Source organism: Leiobunum rupestre, chromosome 1 (assembly GCF_980474605.1).
Source record: "Leiobunum rupestre chromosome 1, qqLeiRupe1.1.hap1, whole genome shotgun sequence".
Taxonomy (NCBI): Eukaryota; Metazoa; Arthropoda; class Arachnida; order Opiliones; family Sclerosomatidae; genus Leiobunum; species Leiobunum rupestre.
The window spans coordinates 13,900,219-13,921,267 of NC_143384.1; the positions used below are offsets into that span (position 1 = coordinate 13,900,219).

General features: G+C 34.8%; 1 protein-coding gene across 1 annotated transcript; it reads left to right on the forward strand.

Annotated features, from left to right (window-relative positions):
• Positions 1 to 1,347: 1,347 nt before the first annotated feature.
• On the forward strand, positions 1,348 to 20,703 carry LOC149961146 (heparan sulfate glucosamine 3-O-sulfotransferase 6-like). The gene is made up of 5 exons (XM_090169116.1): positions 1,348 to 1,573; positions 3,170 to 3,797; positions 5,075 to 5,401; positions 16,707 to 16,985; positions 20,045 to 20,703. Exons 2-5 carry the CDS (start codon positions 3,427 to 3,429, stop codon positions 20,382 to 20,384), a joined length of 1,317 nt encoding a protein of 438 aa, XP_090025242.1. The 5' UTR covers positions 1,348 to 1,573; positions 3,170 to 3,426; the 3' UTR covers positions 20,385 to 20,703.
• Positions 20,704 to 21,049: the final 346 nt, after the last annotated feature.

The following is a 21,049-nucleotide window of genomic DNA, read 5'->3' on the forward strand; positions in this document are numbered from 1 at the left end:
ATTTAAAATTTTGACTTTGGCTTAGAGTTACGGAACAGAAAATGCTTTTGATTTTTTTTAATAAAAACCTGATCTTTGGACAAATTTCTAGGTTAAAAATCTTTTTTTGTAGATAAAAGTCTATATTTATATATTTTTATCTTTAGTTTTTCATTACAAATCTATACTTTTTAACTAAAAATTTATTTTTTGATTAAAAATTTATTTTTTTGGCTAAAAATCTATTTTTATATATTTTAATCTAAAAGTTTAACTAATAATCTATACATTTTGACAAAATAATCTAAATTTTTGACCAAAGAAGAATCTATTCTTTTTATCTAAAACTCAATTTTTTTTAATAGAAATCTCTACATATTTTTATCTATAGTGTTTACTACAAATTTATACTTTGTGACTGAAATTCTATACTTTTTGACTAAAAATCTATATTTTTGACCTAACAATCTACACTTTTTAACTATAAATCTATATTTTTGACCAAACAATCTACACTTTTTGACTAAGAATCTGTATTTCTTTACTAAAAGTATTTTATTTCGCCAAAAATATTACAGATAATTTTTAACTAAAAATATAATTATTTTAAACTAAAAATATAATTATTTTAAACTAAAAATATAATTATTTTAAACTAAAAATATAATTATTTTAAACTAAAAATACAATTATTTTAAACTAAAAATATAATTATTTTAAACTAAAAATATAATTATTTTAAACTAAAAATATTTATAACTATTTAAACTAAAAATATAATTATTTTAAACAAAAAATATAATTATTTTAAACAAAAAATATAATTATTTTAAACAAAAAATATAATTATTTTAAACTAAAAATATTTATAACTATTTAAACTAAAATATTTCTTCCGACAAAATATAACATTTAAATATAATGACAAAAACCATCTGATGTATCCGGACTAAATATCTTCAATATCCAGACAGTAAGTTACTTCCGACCGCGATAGATGGCGCAACGGTCGCGCTCCTTCGGTTTCATCAGCCGGTCCTCCTTCCCCATTCGCTCTCGGCAAAGCTAAAAACAATGAGGAACGGTAAGACATTGCCAGAGAAAGACACTGAGAAGTCAAAGGAACGGGCCAACTACGCTCCTGCCGCTGCGGCGCTGAGATCGATAAAGATAGCTTCGCCCGTTCCTTCCTAGAATATCTAGAACATAGCGAAATCTGCGGGGGCGTGAAGTACACCCCATGCCCCCTTCCTCCGAACCCCTCGCACCCCTGACTTCAATCTCTCCCCTCCCCCGTCCGTCCGTCGCTCTGATGGTTCTGAAAAGTCCGATAGCCGACTTCTCTTCCATTCGTGATTCCGATCTCGCAGTACTCCGACGCGCCTTTGCCACGCGGTTTCGCCCTGAGAGTCTGATGAGCTCGCATTCTTTCAGACGCTTTAAAATTCCGAGCGCGTGATATTTTTCTTCACCTTGTTATCCAACCCACTTCCGTGATTTGTAAAAATATTTTAAACTTGTCGATGTAAACGTTTTGGAGGTTGCGACATGTCACCAGTATGTCGATAGATTCTGTTGATTATTCCTTGTTAAGGTAAGTTGCGATTATTTACCTTAGGTGTTGATTAGGTTTGTTAAGGGTTGATGACGTGATGGTATTGTCTTACTTGTTAGTGCTACATATTAAAGGTATTTTTCCAGGTTTTGGGTGTGATATTATTTTGGTAATGATTTTAAAAGAAATTAGTCATATGATGAATTTCATGTTTTATGTAGATAAATAATTTAAAAAATATTGATAAATGGGCAGCTTACGTAAAGGATAATAATTTAAAATAAAATATAAACAATTTAATTACGTTATTTAAGTTATTATAGAACAAAGTCGAAGAGGTAAAAAAAACCAACAACTTTTAGGGTAACTAAAATAATTTATATATTTGATATATTAATAATTAATTAATTATTATTTATTATTTATTATTTATTATTAGGTATTAATGATTAATAATTTAATAAATTGTACCGATAATAAAGTTATTACATTATAGTATATTTTATTTTAAATTATTAGATAAATAATAAATTATTCGTAATATTTTTGATTAAAATCGCCAAATTGTAAGATATATTATAACTCGGTGAAATTGTGAAGATTGTAAGCCCTGTACAACATTTTTGCCAGATGTTCCAACAGTAAACCGATTTCGCTCTTTTGGGCTCATCTTGTGTAGAAAATCTGGCTTTCATCGAAGATCTGCCAATATCTGTAAAACTAATAAATAATATATATGGCAACTCATTTTTGTATTAACTTAAAAACTAATTATTTATTAATTAAAAATTAAATTGTTTTAAAATAATTCAATCTTAAAATTAAGAAATAAATATTTTCTATGAGTAACTTGGGCAAAAGTTTTAATATACTCTACTTGTAAGGTTAAAATACTTACCGTATCATAATGTCCTAAGCCATTATTATTTGTAAGGTTAAAATACTTACCGTATCATAATTCCTAAGCCATTATTATTTGTAAGGTTAAAATACTTACCGTATCATAATTCCTAAGCCATTATTATTTGTAAGGTTAAAATACTTACCGTATCATAATTCCTAAGCCATTATTATATGTAAGGTTAAAATACTTACCGTATCATAATTCCTAAGCCATTATTATTTGTAAGGTTAAAATACTTACCGTATCATAATTCCTAAGCCATTATTATTTGTAACGTTCAAATACTTACCGTATCATAATGTCCTGAGTCATTATTATTTGTTAAGTTAAAATACTTACCGTATCATAATGTCCTAAGCAATTATTATTTTTAAGGTTAAAATACTTACCGTATCATAATTCCTAAGCCATTATTATTTGTAAGGTTTAAATACTTACCGTATTACAATGTCCTAAGCCATTATTATTTGTAAGGTTAAAATACTTACCGTATCATAATGTCCTAATCCATTATTATTTGTAACGTTCAAATACTTGCCGTATCATAATGTCCTACTTTAAGCCATTATTATTTGTAAGGTTCAAATACTTACCGTATCATAATTCCTAAGCCATTATTATTTGTAAGGTTAAAATACTTACCGTATCATAATGTCCTAAGCACATTTTTATATACTCCAGCTTAATCTATCATTTTGTTCTTTAATTCCGTTATAAATATCTTTTAATAGGATTTGACCGTATTACGAAGAAGTCCGAAATGAGCACGAAATCGAGCACGGTCCGTTTCACCCGGAAGATAAAACGTCCACTCTACGCGCCGAGGTCCGCGATAAGACCAGTAGCGATGTCCAGTAAAAACTGACCATGCACGTCCTCTCTAGTTGTAGCGTATAAAGACACTCGCGAGCTGAGAAAAAAGCGACGGAAGATTCTGGTCAATCTCGCCCGTAAGATACGGCTAGCCACTGGCTTGGTCAGTCACGCTATGGTGGTCAAGCTGAGCAAAATATTCCGGACACCGCGTCGATTAGTGCCGCTGGTCGGGGCCTTTTTCCTCTTCCTGGCTTCGTCCACCGTGCTGGACATCACGAGAATCAGTTCCCCCCCTCCCCCGAGTGCGCGTTTGACCACAAGCTCGAGACTGCAACCGCTGCCGGACACGGCCAATGCCGCTTCTTCGTCTTCGTGGAGTTCTCCCCTTTTTTCCACTTTCGATTTCGGACAATCTTCCCGTTCGTCTTCGGCGGACCCGGGTCATCCAACTGGTCACTTCGCCGCCAATCGTTCTTCCAGGAAATTAAGCCGCTTGGACGATTACAGCGTCCGTACTTGGCTGCCCAGAGGAATTAAAGCTAGGTTCGTTTCTTACTGACCATTTATTTGTGGAGAGGTTCCAAATGTTTTGAGATATATCTGATTGTTATTATGAGGGTTTGTTTTCCTGGTTTATCGTTTAGTGCAATTGTCTAGCAATGTATGGAAAGATAAGATAAAATAAGTTATCGTAATTTGGAATAGTTTGATGTTTAGAGTGGTAAAATAACGTTCAGTTAGTGTTCACGATTTTCCTTTAAATTTATTTTTGCAATTTCCTATTTTTGGTGGAATTATATACTTCATTCTTACATAAGTTTTGAAATTTTTTGTCTTATTAACCAATTTCGTCTGTTTTAAATATTAATTATATTAGATTGTAAGTAATATTGTTCCTTTAGAATCGGTCCCAAAAATGTAAAAATAAAAATGATTGTTCTATTGTCATTATAGAAATATAATATTTAATCCAACCTCTATTATCTATAAAATATATCTTTAGTATTATGGAGTTTTTTATAATAATAATAATAATAATAATAATAATAATATTCAGCTAGGCTAATACCCAAGGCACCACCCAAGTCAACAAGTGATTTTTAATGTCTTTAAAAGGGGTGGATGGGTTTAAATGCGTAGGAGGGCGGTGGAAAGTACTTCATGCCACGGGAGTGAACAGCTTCCTACTCTTACTATTACGATTAACCTCAATGGGTTGTTATGGAGGTGTAGGTACATTTGTTTGAATTTCAATCGTCCGAACGGTGGAACAAATGTTCGAATTTCATTCGTCCGAACCGCCGAAATAACAAATGTTTCAATTGGACAACTTGTTTGTTTCATTCGTCCGAATCGGTAGCATCACTTGTCCGAATTCTGTCGCTAAATTAGTATTTCTTATTGCTGTTTTTTGTGGGAATTGCGTTGAATGTTGTGGATATTTTAGGTAAGGTTAGGTTAGGTTCACGTTAATGTTACTATTTCCTTATATTAACAATATTTAAAAAAAACAACCAATTTTTAATGTTCGGAAAAACGGACAAACGATTATTCGAACAAATGAAATTCGCCAGTAAAGTTAACATAAATTGAACGACTAAATCACCAACAAAAGTTGTGATAAATTTTTCGGGCAAATGGAATACGTTTTCCGGCATTCAGACAAATGATCATTCGGACATTTGTACCACCGTTCGGATAAATGAAATTCAAAAAAATGTACCCAAATCGTTATGGAAAGGGGAAGCTGAAGAATTTGCAAACTCAACGCGGAAGGACCATCGTCAATTAATTTTGTATTTGGTGGTTTCATTCAACAGGAGGATGGAAACGAGTTCGGAGGACGTTAGGTCGTGGTCCTTGAGCGAACGTCATCGCAAAAGTATGTTCCGTAAAAGACCCTTGTCGGGAAGCCGGGTCAACAGTGATTCCGAAGGGGCCACCGAAGAAGAAGAAGAACCTAACTCGATCAAGAACGTGGTGTCGAACCCGGTCAAGCGTCTGCCCCAGGCGTTGATCATCGGGGTCAAGAAGTGCGGTACCAGGGCCCTCTTGGAGTTCCTTCGACTGCACCCTGACATCAGGGCTGCCGGACCGGAAACCCATTTCTTCGACAAGTTCTACAACCGGAAACTCGACTGGTACAAGTGAGTACACGTTGCCATTTTTTTATCCTTCATGATTATTTTCTGGACATTGCTTTGCGAAATGGAATTATCATGTTCCATGTTTATGGTGGATCATTTAATTTAATGTTTACGCCACCTGGTTTATCAAAAGCTAGGGGTAACTGACACTGTTTGCGTAGATGATTTGTTAAAGGGTATTATTAAGTTCCATATTGATGGTTGGTCACTAAATTTTAAAATTTTGCCACCAGGTTTTTCAAAAACTAGAGGTAACTTGCGCTATTTACGTAGCGTGGTATTAGACAATTTATCGATTTAGAATTTACTCGCTTTAAAATTCTGGCTTAATTTTTAGGCAACACTTTATTCAAATATATATTTGGTCTATAATATAATTTTCATTTCAAATCCACTCCATTAACGAATAACGAGCCCCAAATTTATCATCCTAATAATACCATTCTTCTAGGGCATTTATTCAAATATTATAATCCATCCATATTAATCGTATCCTATCTCCATCGTTAATTTCGAAACACCCAGTATCTTTAAATAGCTAGAGAAGCAATCAAGACGAAATTTATTTTTTTTACTAAAATAAAACCATTAGCCCAAATTACCCAATCCGTCCGTCTCTCGCTAAGTAGATAGTTTCGTCTATAAAATCAGACTGGCTCGTCGTGGGTTTCACCGCGCCCAATTATGTAGAAAAGTCCACTATCGCGTGATAAAGTTAAATTTAAACTTCGTCTCATTTTCAAAGCTATACGGGCCGTTGTTTTTTTAATGTTTGACTTTCATCCTAGTAATAAACCATATTATAGTACAAATTACGTCGCTTACATGGATAACAATTTGTGGGCTCAGTTTACTGTTGTCAATTTACATACAGCAACGTAGCTGCAAACGCGAGAAGCTGCAGGATTTTGGCTCTGCTAAGCAGACGATTTGCTAAGTAAAATACTAATAAGAAATTTAGCAAAATCTCGCTTTTTTCGCTACGTAATTCTATTTAAACTGAAAAGGCTAATTATATTTTAGACAAATTTACTGAAATGGATAATAATATTTGAGCCAAATTTACTAAAATGGATAATAATATTTGAGCCAAATTTACTAAAATGGATAATAATATTTGAGCCAAATTTACTAAAATGGATAATAATATTATATTTTAGACAAATTTACTAAAATGGATAATAATATTTGAGACAAATTTACTAAAATGGATAATAATATTATATTTTAGACCAATTTACTAAAATGGATAATAATATTTTAGACCAATTTACTAAAATGGATAATAATATTTTAGACCAATTTACTAAAATGTATAATAATAATTTAGACAAATTTACTATTTTAGACAAATTTACTATTTTAGACAAATTTACTATTTTAGACAAATTTACTATTTTAGACAAATTTACTATTTTAGACAAATTTACTATTTTAGACAAATTTACTATTTTAGACAAGTTTACTAAAATGGATAATAATAATTTAGACAAATTTACTATTTTAGACAAATTTACTAAAATGGATAATAATAATTTAGACAAATTTACTATTTTAGACAAATTTACTAAAATAGACAAATTTACTAAAATGGATAATAATATTTTAGACCAATTTACTAAAATGGATAAAAATATGTTAGACCAATTTACTAAAATGGATAATAATAATTTAGACAAATTTACTGAAATAGATAATAATATTTTACACAAATTTACTAATATGGATAATAATATTTTACACAAATTTACTAATATGGATAATAATATTTTACACAAATTTACTAAAATTGCTAATTTCATTCTAGACAAATTTATTGAAAAAGCTAATTATATTCTAGAGAAATTTACTAAAAGCGTTAATTATTTTCTGGAGAAATTTGCAAAAAATGTTAATTATATTTTAGACAAATTTACCAAAAAGGTTAATTATTTTCTAGACATATTTACTAAAATCTTTAATTATTTTCTATACAAATTTACTAAAAAGGTTAATTATTTTCTAGAAACGTTTACCAAATAGGTTAATTATTTTCTAGACAAATTTACTCAGAAGGTTAATTATTTTCTAGACAAATTTACTCAGAAGGTTAATTATTTTCTAGACAAATTTACTAAAAATGTTAATAGTTTTCTAGACAAATTTACCAAGAAGAATAATTATTTCCTAGACAAATTTACTCAGAAGGTTAATAATTTTCTTGACAAATTTACTAAAAATGTTAATAGTTTCCTAGACAAATTTACCAAGAAAAATAATTATTTTCTAGACAAATTTGCTAAAATAGTTAATTATTTTCTAGACAAATTTACTAATAGGCTGATTAATTTATTCGTTGCACTTATAAACGTTTACTCTCCGTCTGTTAAAGGGGCTGCATTCTACATACATTGGTGATCCTTATAAATATGGACCTTTATCCTTCCTTTAACAAACCATATGGCCCAAATGAACTGATATTTTGGGCAAATTCGCATTTAAATCATTCTTGACATATACACGACCTCAAAGCTGTATTTAAATCCCTACACTTTACGAAATCGAGCTGAACGTAGACACTTTGAACCGGTCTCACGCAATGCCTATAAGGTCAAGTTACCTTTTTCTTATTTCTTTTATTAGAGAGAATTGCCAAAGAGAAATCGCGTAAAAAAGTAAATTAAATCGTAACTGTTCTTTCTAGCTGCCTCGCTCTGTTACCAACGATAATTAACCCAGATCTATTCCCTTTTCGCAAATGATCCGGTGCACGGAAAAGGCTTAAGTCGGACTAAAGCCGAGGCTTAATTGAACATTTCCACCCCCTCCCTCCCTTTTCCCAGTATACTGAGATATTCCTTAGCTGACTTTAGAGGAGCGAGTTGAAAGGAGAAGCCCAACTCTCTCTCTCCTTTTGGAAAATGGATATTAAAAATGAGCCCTCGAAGGCGTTCTGGATGTTGTAGGACCTTTTATTATTCGTGTGGCCCGGTTTGCCCCGTTTTCGGATGAAAAGTTAGAGTGCGGAAGCAGGAATGCATGGTATACGCTCTTCTCTGCCATTTATAATTCAAACTAACGACGTTAGGGGCGCTGACGTCTTTTAAAGTAAATGGAATACGCGCACGACGCGATTGTCGACTTTTCCTGCGAAGATCGCAATCTCGAGCGTTTATGCATGTACGCGTGTATTGTTTTGATTTTAAGCGTAAAATTTATGAATTTGAAGTTCCGTTTGTCCGAAAAGTTTGTACGTTAATAAATGTCGTTTATTTGTTATTGTTAATGGTAAGCGGTGTAGTTCAGGGGCGTAGGAACCGGGAGGGGCAGGGGGGCAATGCCCCTCCCTAGAATTATGTTGGGAGGGGCAACTAATGTTATTGCCCCCTCCAACATTTTGGTCAGTTGAAATTTTCAAAACGCTCAAATTATCATTTTAAAAGCATATACAGTTTATAGAACCTCAACTGTGTTTAAATTTCAGTCTTTTCCCGCCAATTTACATAGTAGTAAACAGTACACATGCATTCGGAGAAGGTACACCCCATTAAAAATTCAAAACCATTCTCCAGACCACTTTTCGTTTCTCTTTGCCCCCTCCAACTTCTAAAACGTTCCTACCCCGGGTGTAGTTGAAATATTATCAAATATGGTAGTTCAGCAGTTGGTTTATTTAATAATTCCCATTGTCTATTTTGGAATTATTCTATTTTGTTCAGTTGAAAATTTTACAGGGTTACCATAATATTTTCAAATTCAATTTCCCTAACTTATCCTTGACCATTTTCAAAGGTTTCCCTGATCTTATTGAGTCAGAAATTTGTAAATTTTACTTTTATCAGAAGTTAATGTTTTTACTTCAGCTTATCTTATATTCGGGTTATTTTTTAGTTAAAAAAAACCTATTTATTGCCACTTTGAAATTAGATAGGTTAAAAATTACCATAACGTTTAATAAACTTTAAAATAATGACAGAACTATCGAAAACTTTTCAAGATAAGTTTAAATTCCACACTAACTGCTCTGACTTTTTAAAACTTTTCGTGGACTTGTAGGTTTATTTTTAAATTATCTGACCTCTACCGGTTTTTTTATGCCTATTTGAAAAATTCTTTGGCCTTTCCCTGTTCAAATTCCCAACCTTTTCCCTGAATTTTAGGGCCTACTTTCAAATTCCGTGACCTTTATCTGTCTGTAAAAGCCTATTTTCAAATTCTTTGACCTTTTAGGCCTATTTAAAATTCCGTGACCTTTCTCTGACTTTAGAAAGCCTATTTTCAAATTCCTTGGCCTTTTAGGCTTATTTTCAAATGTGTCCTTTCACTGACTTAAAAGCCTATTTTCAAATTCTTTAGCCTTTCCGTGACCTTTAAGACCTTTTTTCAAATTCCTTGACTTTTCCTTGACGTTTTAGAGCTATTTCCAATTCCGTGACCTTTCTCTGACTTTAGAAAGCCTATTTTCAAATTCCTTGACCTTTTAGGCTTATTTTCCAATTATGTGTCCTTTCACTGACTTAAAAGCCTATTTTAAAATTCTTTAACCTTTCCTTTACCTTTAAGACCTTTTTTCAAATTCCTTGACTTTTCCTTGGCGTTTTAGAGCTATTTCCAATCCGTGACCTTTCTCTGACTTTAGAAAGCCTATTTTCAAATTCCTTGACCTTTTAGGCTTATTTTCAAATGTGTCCTTTCACTGACTTAAAAGCCTATTTTCAAATTCTTTAGCCTTTCCGTGACCTTTAAGACCTTTTTTCAAATTCCTTGACTTTTCCTTGACGTTTTAGAGCTATTTCCAATTCCGTGACCTTTCTCTGACTTTAGAAAGCCTATTTTCAAATTCCTTGACCTTTTAGGCTTATTTTCCAATTATGTGTCCTTTCACTGACTTAAAAGCCTATTTTAAAATTCTTTAACCTTTCCTTTACCTTTAAGACCTTTTTTCAAATTCCTTGACTTTTCCTTGGCGTTTTAGAGCTATTTCCAATCCGTGACCTTTCTCTGACTTTAGAAAGCCTATTTTCAAATTCCTTGACCTTTTAGGCTTATTTTCAAATGTGTCCTTTCACTGACTTAAAAGCCTATTTTCAAATTCTTTAGCCTTTCCGTGACCTTTAAGACCTTTTTTCAAATTCCTTGACTTTTCCTTGACGTTTTAGAGCTATTTCCAATTCCGTGACCTTTCTCTGACTTTAGAAAGCCTATTTTCAAATTCCTTGACCTTTTAGGCTTATTTTCCAATTATGTGTCCTTTCACTGACTTAAAAGCCTATTTTAAAATTCTTTAACCTTTCCTTGACCTTTAAGACCTTTTTTCAAATTCCTTGACTTTTCCTTGGCGTTTTAGAGCTATTTCCAATCCGTGACCTTTCTCTGACTTTAGAAAGCCTATTTTCAAATTCCTTGACCTTTTAGGCTTATTTTCAAATTATGTGTCCTTTCACTGACTTAAAAGCCTATTTTCAAATTCTTTAACCTTTCCTTGACCTTTAAGACCTTTTTTCAAATTCCTTGACTTTTCGTTGACGTTTTAGAGCTATTTCCAATTCCGTGACCTTTCTCTGACTTCAAAAGCCTATTTTCAAATTCCTTGACCTTTCCTTGACCTTTTAAGGCTTATTTTCAATTTCCCAGACCTTCCCCTATTTCCCTTCATTTCTCTGACTTGTGGCAACACTGTCTCGCGCTATCGTCTGAAATAATTTGGACCATTTAAAAATAAATTAGTCAAATCAGTTTTTTCCCCGAAGAAAGAAAAAATAAACAGTTTAGGAGTTCCTTGGAACAACGTTGTGTAGGCCAAAACTTGAAAAGTAATAATGACAGAAATGAAAGTCGTTTCCTCCCTTCAAAAACCATTTTTTTACATATAATTTCATAACCATTCACTAAAACTACGCGCTATTTGATTTTTGCAAAAATTTTCATTTTCTCCATTGGAGGTCCCAAGCGCGTTCTCTTATCTACCTTTTAATGTTCTCTTCCCCGCATTTCCTAATGAATTTGAAAAGTGAGGGGGGCGGAAATCCCCTCCAGTCTCCCCCCATTTTTTGAAGCGAAGGGGAGGTGTTCGAATATCATTGACGTCACGATGCAGACTGTTTAATGGACCTTGATTCCACTTTTATTAATTGTGCTCAGACATTTCATTATTCGGGAACTCTTTTAAGGGTAGTGGTGCCAAGGACCCCCCGTTTAAGGTTTCTGTTAAAATGCGGGTGGAAAGTTGGAACGGGGAAAGGGGGTTTAATAATATTATATTTTCGTCTCCTCCCTTATCTCTTGAGCGATTCTATTCCGCTCTTCCCGCCTGCCCCCCAAACGGCCAATTTCAACTAAACGTTTTCAATGTTTTGCAACGTTTCTGGGATTTTTTCCGTAGACCTCCCCTGATATTTTATCCTCCCTTTTATTATTATTATGATTTAGGCTTAGTCTTTTTATACAAATGGTCTATTTTCTCGTTCATTTAGTAACGGTTCTATTTGGAGTATTTGTTTTAATTGTTACCCACTTACTCTTTGTTTAGTTACGATTTTTCACGGTTTGTTTGTTTAACGGGTTTCCAGAGATTGAGCCCGTTTTTCGAAATTAAATCGTTTCAATGGTCAAAAACCGGTTTAATAATAGCTTGGAACAGTTTATTCGTAAAATTAGGGATGTCGTTGTTCACTTCGATTAGCCTAGCTGATTAAATTTTATTTTGAGGGTTAGGGTTTCTCATCAGTTTAGTAATTGGAAACGTCTGGCTAACTGGTCCCAAGGATCAGTTTGTTAATTGCAAACGTCTAGCTAATTGTTCCCAAAGAATCTTGGTAACTTGTACCATCTGGGTCAGTGGGTCACTTATCCCAAAGTATCAGTTTGGTAACTTGTGACATCGGGGTCACTGGTCCGAAAAGGATCAGTTTGGTTACTTGGTGACATCTGGGTCACTGGTCCCAAAGGTTCAGTTTGGTAATTGGAAACGTTTAGCTAATTGGTCCCAAAGGATCAGTTTGGTTACTGGTGACGTTGGGTCGCTGGTCCTAAATGTTCAGTTTATTCATTGGTAACGTCTAGCTAACTGGTCCCAAAGGATCAATTTGGTAACTTGTGACATAATAATAATAATAATAATCAGCTAGGCTAATACCCAAGGCACCACCTAAGGCCTAAGTCAGCATGCGACTTTTAAAGCCATTAATTCAGGTGGCCAGGTTACAATGCGTCGGAGGGTGGTGGCAAGCCCTGCATGTTACGCGAGTCAACAGCTCCCTACACTGACTATTACCGTTAACCTCTTCAAGTTTTTATCTTGTCACTGGTCCCAAAGTATCAGTTTGTTAATTAGAAACGTCTGACTCGCTGGTCTCAAGGATCAGTTTGGAAACTGACGACTGGTCATTGACAACCAAAACCAGATGAAAATCTATGCAAAACCAATTTAATGGGATCATTTAAAATTTACCGTTAATTTTCTGTTTCTCTGTAGGCGTTTATATTGTAGATAGCTTGACTATTTTATCCAGGTCACAATTTATAGACTATGACAAAATACACTCATTTATTTTATCTAGTCCCATTGAAAAGGATAGGTCTTCAAACTATTTCCAAACAAAATAGCTTCCTTTGAAAAGTGTACTCAAAACAATGGAAATTTCAAAACTTTTTTACGAGCTGCTACTTTATTTTGTCCACAGAACTCACACTGATATTTCTCGATATTCCGCGGATGTCTGGGGGAAAAATACGACAACAGGGGTCGCTTCTTGACGGCGGAGTAAAAGAAAAAAAGAACAGTCCTCCAATCACCGTCGATGGCTGTAAACAAGCCATCGTAGTCATTTTCGCCCGGACTCTCAACTCCCCAATCGCCAGGCTTTACCGGATAGCGTTACGGGAAGCGTGGCTAATGATAAGTCCGCCACGTAGGCTAAGCCCTTATCCTAGGTTTATCCTTTACTACCGGGTTACGGGTTCTTCGAAGTAAGGGGAGGCTGGGACACAGTGTCGTTATTTATCAAGCTCAACTTTCGCTCTTTCGCCGTTAGATGGCGCCGTTGTTTGTTCTGTCCGTCTGTCGAAAACGACCCTTTGTTTTTTCTAGGGCGTAGGCGATCGTAAGGGTGAAGGGAAGGGGACACCCGGACCCCGAGCTAAAGACCGCCGTAACGGTGGGGTAAAAAGAGCTATTTGTCATTTCGGGACAAATGGCTCCTCTATTTAGCGCCACCTATCGTGTATGCGATTAATAGCCGCCATTTTAAGTGTCAAAATAAAAGTACGGTCGTTTACTCGGCGGTTGCTCCCCCCACCCTTTTTCACTCACGTAGTTTACTATAGTCACCCCGGATGTCGCCACTGTAACATATACTGACTAGGAAAATTTAGACTATTACGTAGCGTTATTGTCATTTAGATTAATTTTGAAATAGTTATATTTTTAAGTTAAAAATATAGCAATCAATTTAATCTCCCATTTTAAGAGTTGTGAACAAGGTCAAACCTCTCTCGATCAACCAGTAACAGTGTGGTTTCAAAAATAGTGCGGGTCCGAAATTCCGAATTCGGGTTAAATTAACCGAGGAAATCCGGTTTTTCCGGCGCATACAAGTGCACCAAGGCTTATGGTGTTATATTTTTTGTTACGTACGGGTCTAACAACTTTCTTCAAAGAAATTTTACGAAAAAAAGAGTAAAAATTGGCAGCTTGAAAGAGAGTGAGTAATCGATAAAGACGGGAACCCCCTAAAAAAGGACCAAATTGTCCTCAGAAATATAAAAAGCGCCCCTTTTTTTAGTTCGGTGCATCGTGGATGGCACCGTAGCTATAGTCTGATAAAGGGCAAGTTACTTAATTTTTTTTGTCACCACTAGGTGGTTTCTTTTCGCCTGTTCTAGGACTTAATGGATACTCTTTTTACCCTAAAACGTTTTATTCGCCTGTTCCGGGGATGAGAATTACTCTGCCAATAAACTATTTGCATGTTCCGGAGTATTAGGGCTACTCTTTTTACTCCATCTGAAAAGGAGTTTTAAAGATTGTAAATCGGATTTTATCGTCTGCTAGCCATAATTTATCTGCTGAAAAGGCCACAGGCAGCTATTTTGAGAAAAAAAAAACTTTTTCTCCGACTCAAACTATTCACCACCACAGAATCGGAGTAAAATGACGTCATAACCTTACTCTTCTTACCCTACTCCGAAATCCCGGAACAAAATAGAGCGGTCTTTTGCTCTCATGGTATAAAGGGATATTATATGGAGCACTTTTTGCTTCGTCACTGTCGGTTCAAGGAATATGCAGCCCTGTATCTAGTGGGGTTCAGAGGTTAAAATTACAAACACAAATTTTGAATTAAATTAATATTGAATTAAAATAAAAGTTAAAATATCGTTTTTTATCGACAAAGGTTTTATAAAGCGAGTATACAAGATGGCGACTTAAAAATCCATAGAATCGTTTATAAAATTCAAACCGAATTTCGTCAGGATTCTCCAAACACGAGATTATGTAGTAGCTCCACTCTCAACATCCAAACGATTATACGGCCTTTTAAGCGCCGAACTAAATGTTCCTTTTGCCCAGCTTGTTTTTTTTTGGAAGTAGACCAAGGCTTAAAAAATGAAGAGGAGGAAAAAATAGAAGTCGGTCACGAGACAACAACGATACGAAAACGAGAGGTCACGTGCGGTATATTGGGAGGGTGAGAGTGGGGGGAGTGACTTTGGACGGAATTGGCGGCGAAAACGCGCGCGCTCCTGGAGCGAATGAAACCGACAAAATGGGAGAAGAACGTCGTAAAGACGTTTTTCGACCGACCACTTTTGGACGTCCTCGACGCCTGCAAATAAAAAGCTTTTGCTGGCTCTGCCAAAAGGGACACGGACTCTAGCAGCCTTAGAAAAAAATATAAGAAAATTGTCTAAATTTTGGAACAGTACCAGACAAGATTTTTTCTCTCTTAGGTCGCACAGGCTCGAAGTGGGTTTCCAAATCCAATGATATTGCGCAATTTTCCTTTCTTTGCTCTATGAAAGGGTATTTTCGCGACCTTAGAAGAGATTTCTGAGGAAATTCCTTTAGCGATCATTTGGGACTTTTGGGAAGGTCCTCAGGGCTACTATTATAGATCTAATTCGAGGTGACAGTCTTTTCTTACGAAATGGCGTTATTCTGTTTCAAGAAAATCTTCTTGAAACTTTATTCGCTTTAAATTATGTCTTTTGGTATGACTTGTAGAGGTTAACTGTAATAGTTAAAGCTGTTGGCTCGCGTGGCATGAAGGACTTTCAATCACTTTCTTAGGCAATTTAACCCGGCCACTTGGATGATTTAAAGGGATTAAAAGTCGCTAGATGACTTGGGTATTATAAAAAAACACTTTAGGGATTCAGAACTTATTTATAAACTTCATTTTCCGATGTAATAGTTATAAAATCAAAAGGAAGCCTGCGACGGTTCATATTTCAACAAAATTATAACGTTAAGATACAGGGTGTTTTTGCAAATGGTTATGCAAAATATTTCAAGGAGTTGTAGGGGGTGAGTTGAGAAGTATGCCTGTTTTTTCCCCATTTTCCTACGATGAGTTAAAAGAGCACCAGAGAGATTCAAATTGTGGCCTACTAGCCCCTGGAAGTGCGAACATTAAGGCCTGGCTTCGTGTGATAGGTAAACAAATCGAGGTAACCAGCGTAAAAAGGTAAACTTAAACAGTATTTATTGTCCCTGCTGCTTGGTTTTGCTCTTGTTGCAGCCTATTTACAGATGCTATTAGGCCACACTTTGAAGCTTTCTGGCGCTCTTTTAACTCATCGTAAGAAAATGGGGAAAACAGGCATACTTCTCAACTCACCCCTACAACTCCTTGAAATTTTTACATAACCTTTTCAAACACCCTGTATGTATTATAACTTATAATATTATTTATTTTTAATTTATTGAAGCCACAATATAGGCGAAAACTATTCGCTAGTTTTGAATTAATATTTAGGAAATAGCGAGCAACTTCAAAATACAGTTTGGCTGTTATTGAATGGAAGAAGTTGGTAGTATGGGGTAAAAGGTGGATTCTTTTCGTCCCAAAGCCAGCGAATAGTTTTGGCCTCTAAGTCTAGGAGACCAGTAAGGATCGGTTACTTAGTTACTTAGTTTGAGGTCAGATTGATGGGTGATAATAACAAAAAAAATTACCCCATCTATCTGATTTTCGTCAGATACCTGGGAATTACAGCCTAAATAACTTGATCAGTTGGTCGTTGAAAGCGCTATTAATTTATATTGTTCGATACAAATAAAGAAGAATATTTATTGATGAAATGATTGTGGTTTGCTTACTAGGCAGCAGATGCCTCCTAGTTTGACGGGGCAGATCACGATGGAGAAGACTCCGAGCTACTTCATCACCCGGGATGTGCCCGAACGCATCCACGCCATGTCGCCCAAGGTCAAACTGCTGGTGGTCGTGCGGGACCCGGTGACTCGCGCCCTCTCCGATTACACCCAGACTGCCAGCAAGCGCCGAGAAATGGCGCCTTTCGAGAAGTACGCCTTCCTCAACGACACCACCGGACTAGTAGACACCACTTGGAGCGTCATCAAAATTGGGGTCTACGCGCGGTAAGTACTTACCTTTTTGGTTTTTGTAATGGCTTGTTTCTGGGTTTTGTGTATTCTGCACTCAGCTAGGTGTTTGTCATTGTTCCTCGAATTGTTTTAACGTTGGTGAATATAATCCTAATTTGCCCACAGCTGGCTCTGAAACTGTTCCCAACGCTCTGTTTTTCGGAGCAGAATTTTAAAGCAACTGTCGGCTCTTTAATTGCCACCTGTATTATGAAAAGGCCCCTGTTATTAGAGATGGCCATGAATCTATCCGATTCTTCGAAAAAAATGACTTTTGTGGAGAGCGTGGAGCCATCTATTAATGGGAACGGAAGCTTAAATTCAAAATAGCGAAACAATAACGTCATCAGAGAGCCATTATAGAGTATTATATTTCAACCACTTTTACTCTACTTAGTGAACTTTAACCTAAATTATATATCCCATATGAAATATATTGTAAACAATAACTATAATTGAAGTTATTGACAAATTTACAAACGAGCCAAAAACGCGAAGCATACTTTTATGTACCGCCTTTTGGGTCAAATGTAGCTTCAGCATTTTGTTTTGATTTCGACCTAGAGCCGACAGTTGCTTTAAGCTAAAATTTTAAATAAATTCTTAACCATAGAAAGGTTTTATAACGATCGCGCAAGATGTATTCCATAAGATTGTACCATTCGTTTGTCACTTCGGGGAATATTTTACTGAGAGCTAGTAACGGAGTGACGTCATAGCAAGAAGAAAATCTCCCCCTAGCGAGGCGCTGACAAAAGCTACGTATGACGCGTTAGAAAACGGACGCAAAACGGCGACGAAGCCTGTAATGCAGTCTGTCTAGTGAATAGCTCTCAGTAAAACTTTTGCATGTGAAGATTAGGAAGTGTCAGACCATAAGCCTATCACCTCTAAGTTTGAAACGCTCATAGCGCCCTTTGTACCACCACTGTACGGGCGAAAAAGAAGAAATCAGGCGATAGTATCGGCACCTGGTAGAGATAAATTGAAGCTTCTTCCTTTCCCCTTTCTCTCTCTACGCACCTCTCTCTTACCAAAGCAGCTGGCATCATGCATTGCGGGACGCGTTACGTTTCTCTTTTCCGCCACCGGGTGGATTTAGCGCTGTACTTTCGCCAGTCGTTTGCTTGAACCAACACTGCCTTTCGATTCAAACTTAGGGTTGATAGGCTTATGGTCAGACTTAAGTTACAATATTATACACTTATGGTAGTACGAAGTAGAAAAAATTATCATATTTATTTTTCATAGAGACCATAAAATATTTAATAAGCAGCTTCCAAATACTCAAATTCTGAACTATCAGAATAAAAATGGTTTTAATGTAATATGTTACCTATGATTTGCAACTCTTCTATTACCTGACCACCTCCATTTAACATCAAGAATATATTATTTTAATTTAAATCTTGCTCGCAATTACATTGCTCCGTCATTGACCTCGGAGCAACTGTTATTAATTAACTAGCTGCTCCATGACGAAGTTGCCTCCCAATGTACAATGCGATTCTCTACGGGATCTGCTCTAGGTTGACAAATGGGATCAGACTTGGAGTTTAAATGGTCGTTCCTTTTGAAAACTATTCTGGATTCCGTTCAACCTATATTTTTTAATAATTAGACCAAAGCCCATATCGTTTCCTTTGTTGCTTGAAGCCTGTTTTAATTTTATTTCATCAGTACTAGCAAAAGCGACATAAGACCCAAAAGTATGTCAACTCTACCTTTGCGTCCGTTAAAATATCTACTGAGAGCTAGTCTCACAATAGACTACATAACCTACTAGTTGGAATAGTACAACAACGGTTTATTTAGTCTATGGTCTGCCGCGATTTTATCTCTTCCATTTATTCTCCCGTAGACATACATTCTAAAACGCCTCACTTGGCGGCGCTGAAGTGGAGGGAATTTCAAATTTTGATGACGTATTTTCAACCCCCTCTCCCACTCCCTCGTTTTACTTCGCGACAAGCTCTCATTAAACATTATACCGTACTGACACACTTTTGGGTCTTATGTCGCTTTTGGTACTAGTACTATCAAGATTTACGCAAGGCAGAACCTGGTACAAGCAAATATTTCATTTCCATGTAGTTTTGCCAAATTATTTCTTACTTTTGGTAAAAATAATTTTTATTAATAAATGGCTACTTTCATAAATGCCAAATTTAAAAAATCCTAACTACTTTTAAATGTAATTTTGGGAAATACTTAAACGAGAATTGGAAATCTTAAATTTTTTATAAATTATTGATGAGTAAATTTCCCTTTTCAGTTAACCGCATGTGAATTAGAAAGAAATATTTAATTATTTAAATTTTAAACATAAATAATATACATATTAATATTATAAAATATAACGTTTTTATAAAAAAATAATATACTTATAATTAATATAAATATTAATATTAATATTATAAAATATAACGTATTTATAAAAATAATATACTTATAATTAATATAATATTAATATTATAAAATATAACGTATTTATAAAAAATAATATACTTATCATTTAATATACATATTAATATTATAAAATATAACGTATTTATAAAAAATATACTTATAATTAATATACCTAATAATATTATAAAATATAACGTAATTATAAAAATAATATACTTATAATTAATATACATATTAATATTATAAAATAAAACGTATTTAAAAAATTAATATTCTTACAATAAATATTATAATTATAAAATATAACGTATTTTAAAAAATTAATATTTTTATATAATATTAAGTCATAAAATTTTAAAAACACTATATTTATAATAATTAATAAACATAATAATGTTTTGTATTCCTTTCGAGAGATGGCACTCTAGACCTTAAATAAAGATGGAGACGGAAATGGGGCGGGGCGTCGGTATAGCTACATAGCACCGGAGCTATTAGCTGCAGTTCAAAGATCTTCCTTGCGTAAATCGTTCTTCGTACTATTCTAAGTTTCTGTTGCACGATTTCTATTACAATTAGTATAATTTTAAATTAAAGATTTAAAACGTTTATTCCTCCTTCCCAATACGGCATTCCCAAAAAAGGTACTTGGAATGGTGGTTAACTTACTTCCCACTGGAACAAATACATTTCATTAGCGGCGAAAGTTTGGTGCGCGAACCGGCCGCCGAGATGGCCTTGGTCCAGGACTTTTTAGGACTGAAACGCGTCATAACGGACAAACATTTCTACTTCAACGAGACCAAAGGGTTCCCGTGTCTCAAGAAATCCGAAGGCAATGGCAGCCCGCATTGTTTGGGCAAGAGCAAAGGTCGCACGCACCCGGACATTTCAGCGGCCACTGTCCAGAGGCTCCGAGAGTTCTACCGGCCCTTCAACGTCAAATTCTATCAAATGGTCAACAGAAACTTTGGTTGGCCGTGAAACGGTCAAAAACATTTACGACAAACGAAATTACAAGCTCGCACTGAAATGGCGGCGCGCGTCAACCATTCCACCCATTCTAGTCTACTGTCACGGTGTATTCTTGGTGTCCTATTGGATGGGAAATCAATACTAAGACGTTCGAAATATGACTAGAACGAATTAACGAAGTGTAAGCGGGATTGGTCAACTCGGGGATTAAATTAAACGAACGTTTGAACTTTACGCGATGGCTCATGTTTCTTGAACAAAATATAATAACAAATAATAAGTAAACAATCCTTGGAATATAATTTATTATATAAAAACTATTTAACAAAAAAAAAGAGAAAATTGTCGTTTATTCTACGATTGAATATAAATAATTTTTTGGTAAATATAACGAAAAGGAACAAACGTGAAATAAAGTGTGAAAACGGAAACAAATATATGGCTATGATCGAAAAAAAACTGAAATAAATACTTTGAAAATTGATTTTGGTTTTCAAATGCCTTGTTGATTTTTAAAGGGCCTTAACAAATATACGCATATTCACGTTGATTTTGAGGGTGTAAATAAATTACTAAATGTATTACCAGTGTTTCAAAAAGTAGTGCTTCAAAACGATTCTTAGATAAGAGTTGCGTTATCTGAACTGAGAAAATGATTGCGATAGTTCAAATAT

Excerpts from the sequence above, each read along its gene's own strand:
- LOC149961146 (XM_090169116.1), top strand. The coding sequence starts at position 3,427 with ATGGTGGTCAAGCTGAGCAAAATATTCCGGACACCGCGTCGATTAGTG. Across the intron at positions 5,402-16,706 it reads CGGAAACTCGACTGGTACAA|GCAGCAGATGCCTCCTAGTT; the intron begins GTGAGTACACGT and ends TTTGCTTACTAG. Across the intron at positions 16,986-20,044 it reads AAAATTGGGGTCTACGCGCG|GTACTTGGAATGGTGGTTAA; the intron begins GTAAGTACTTAC and ends TTCCCAAAAAAG.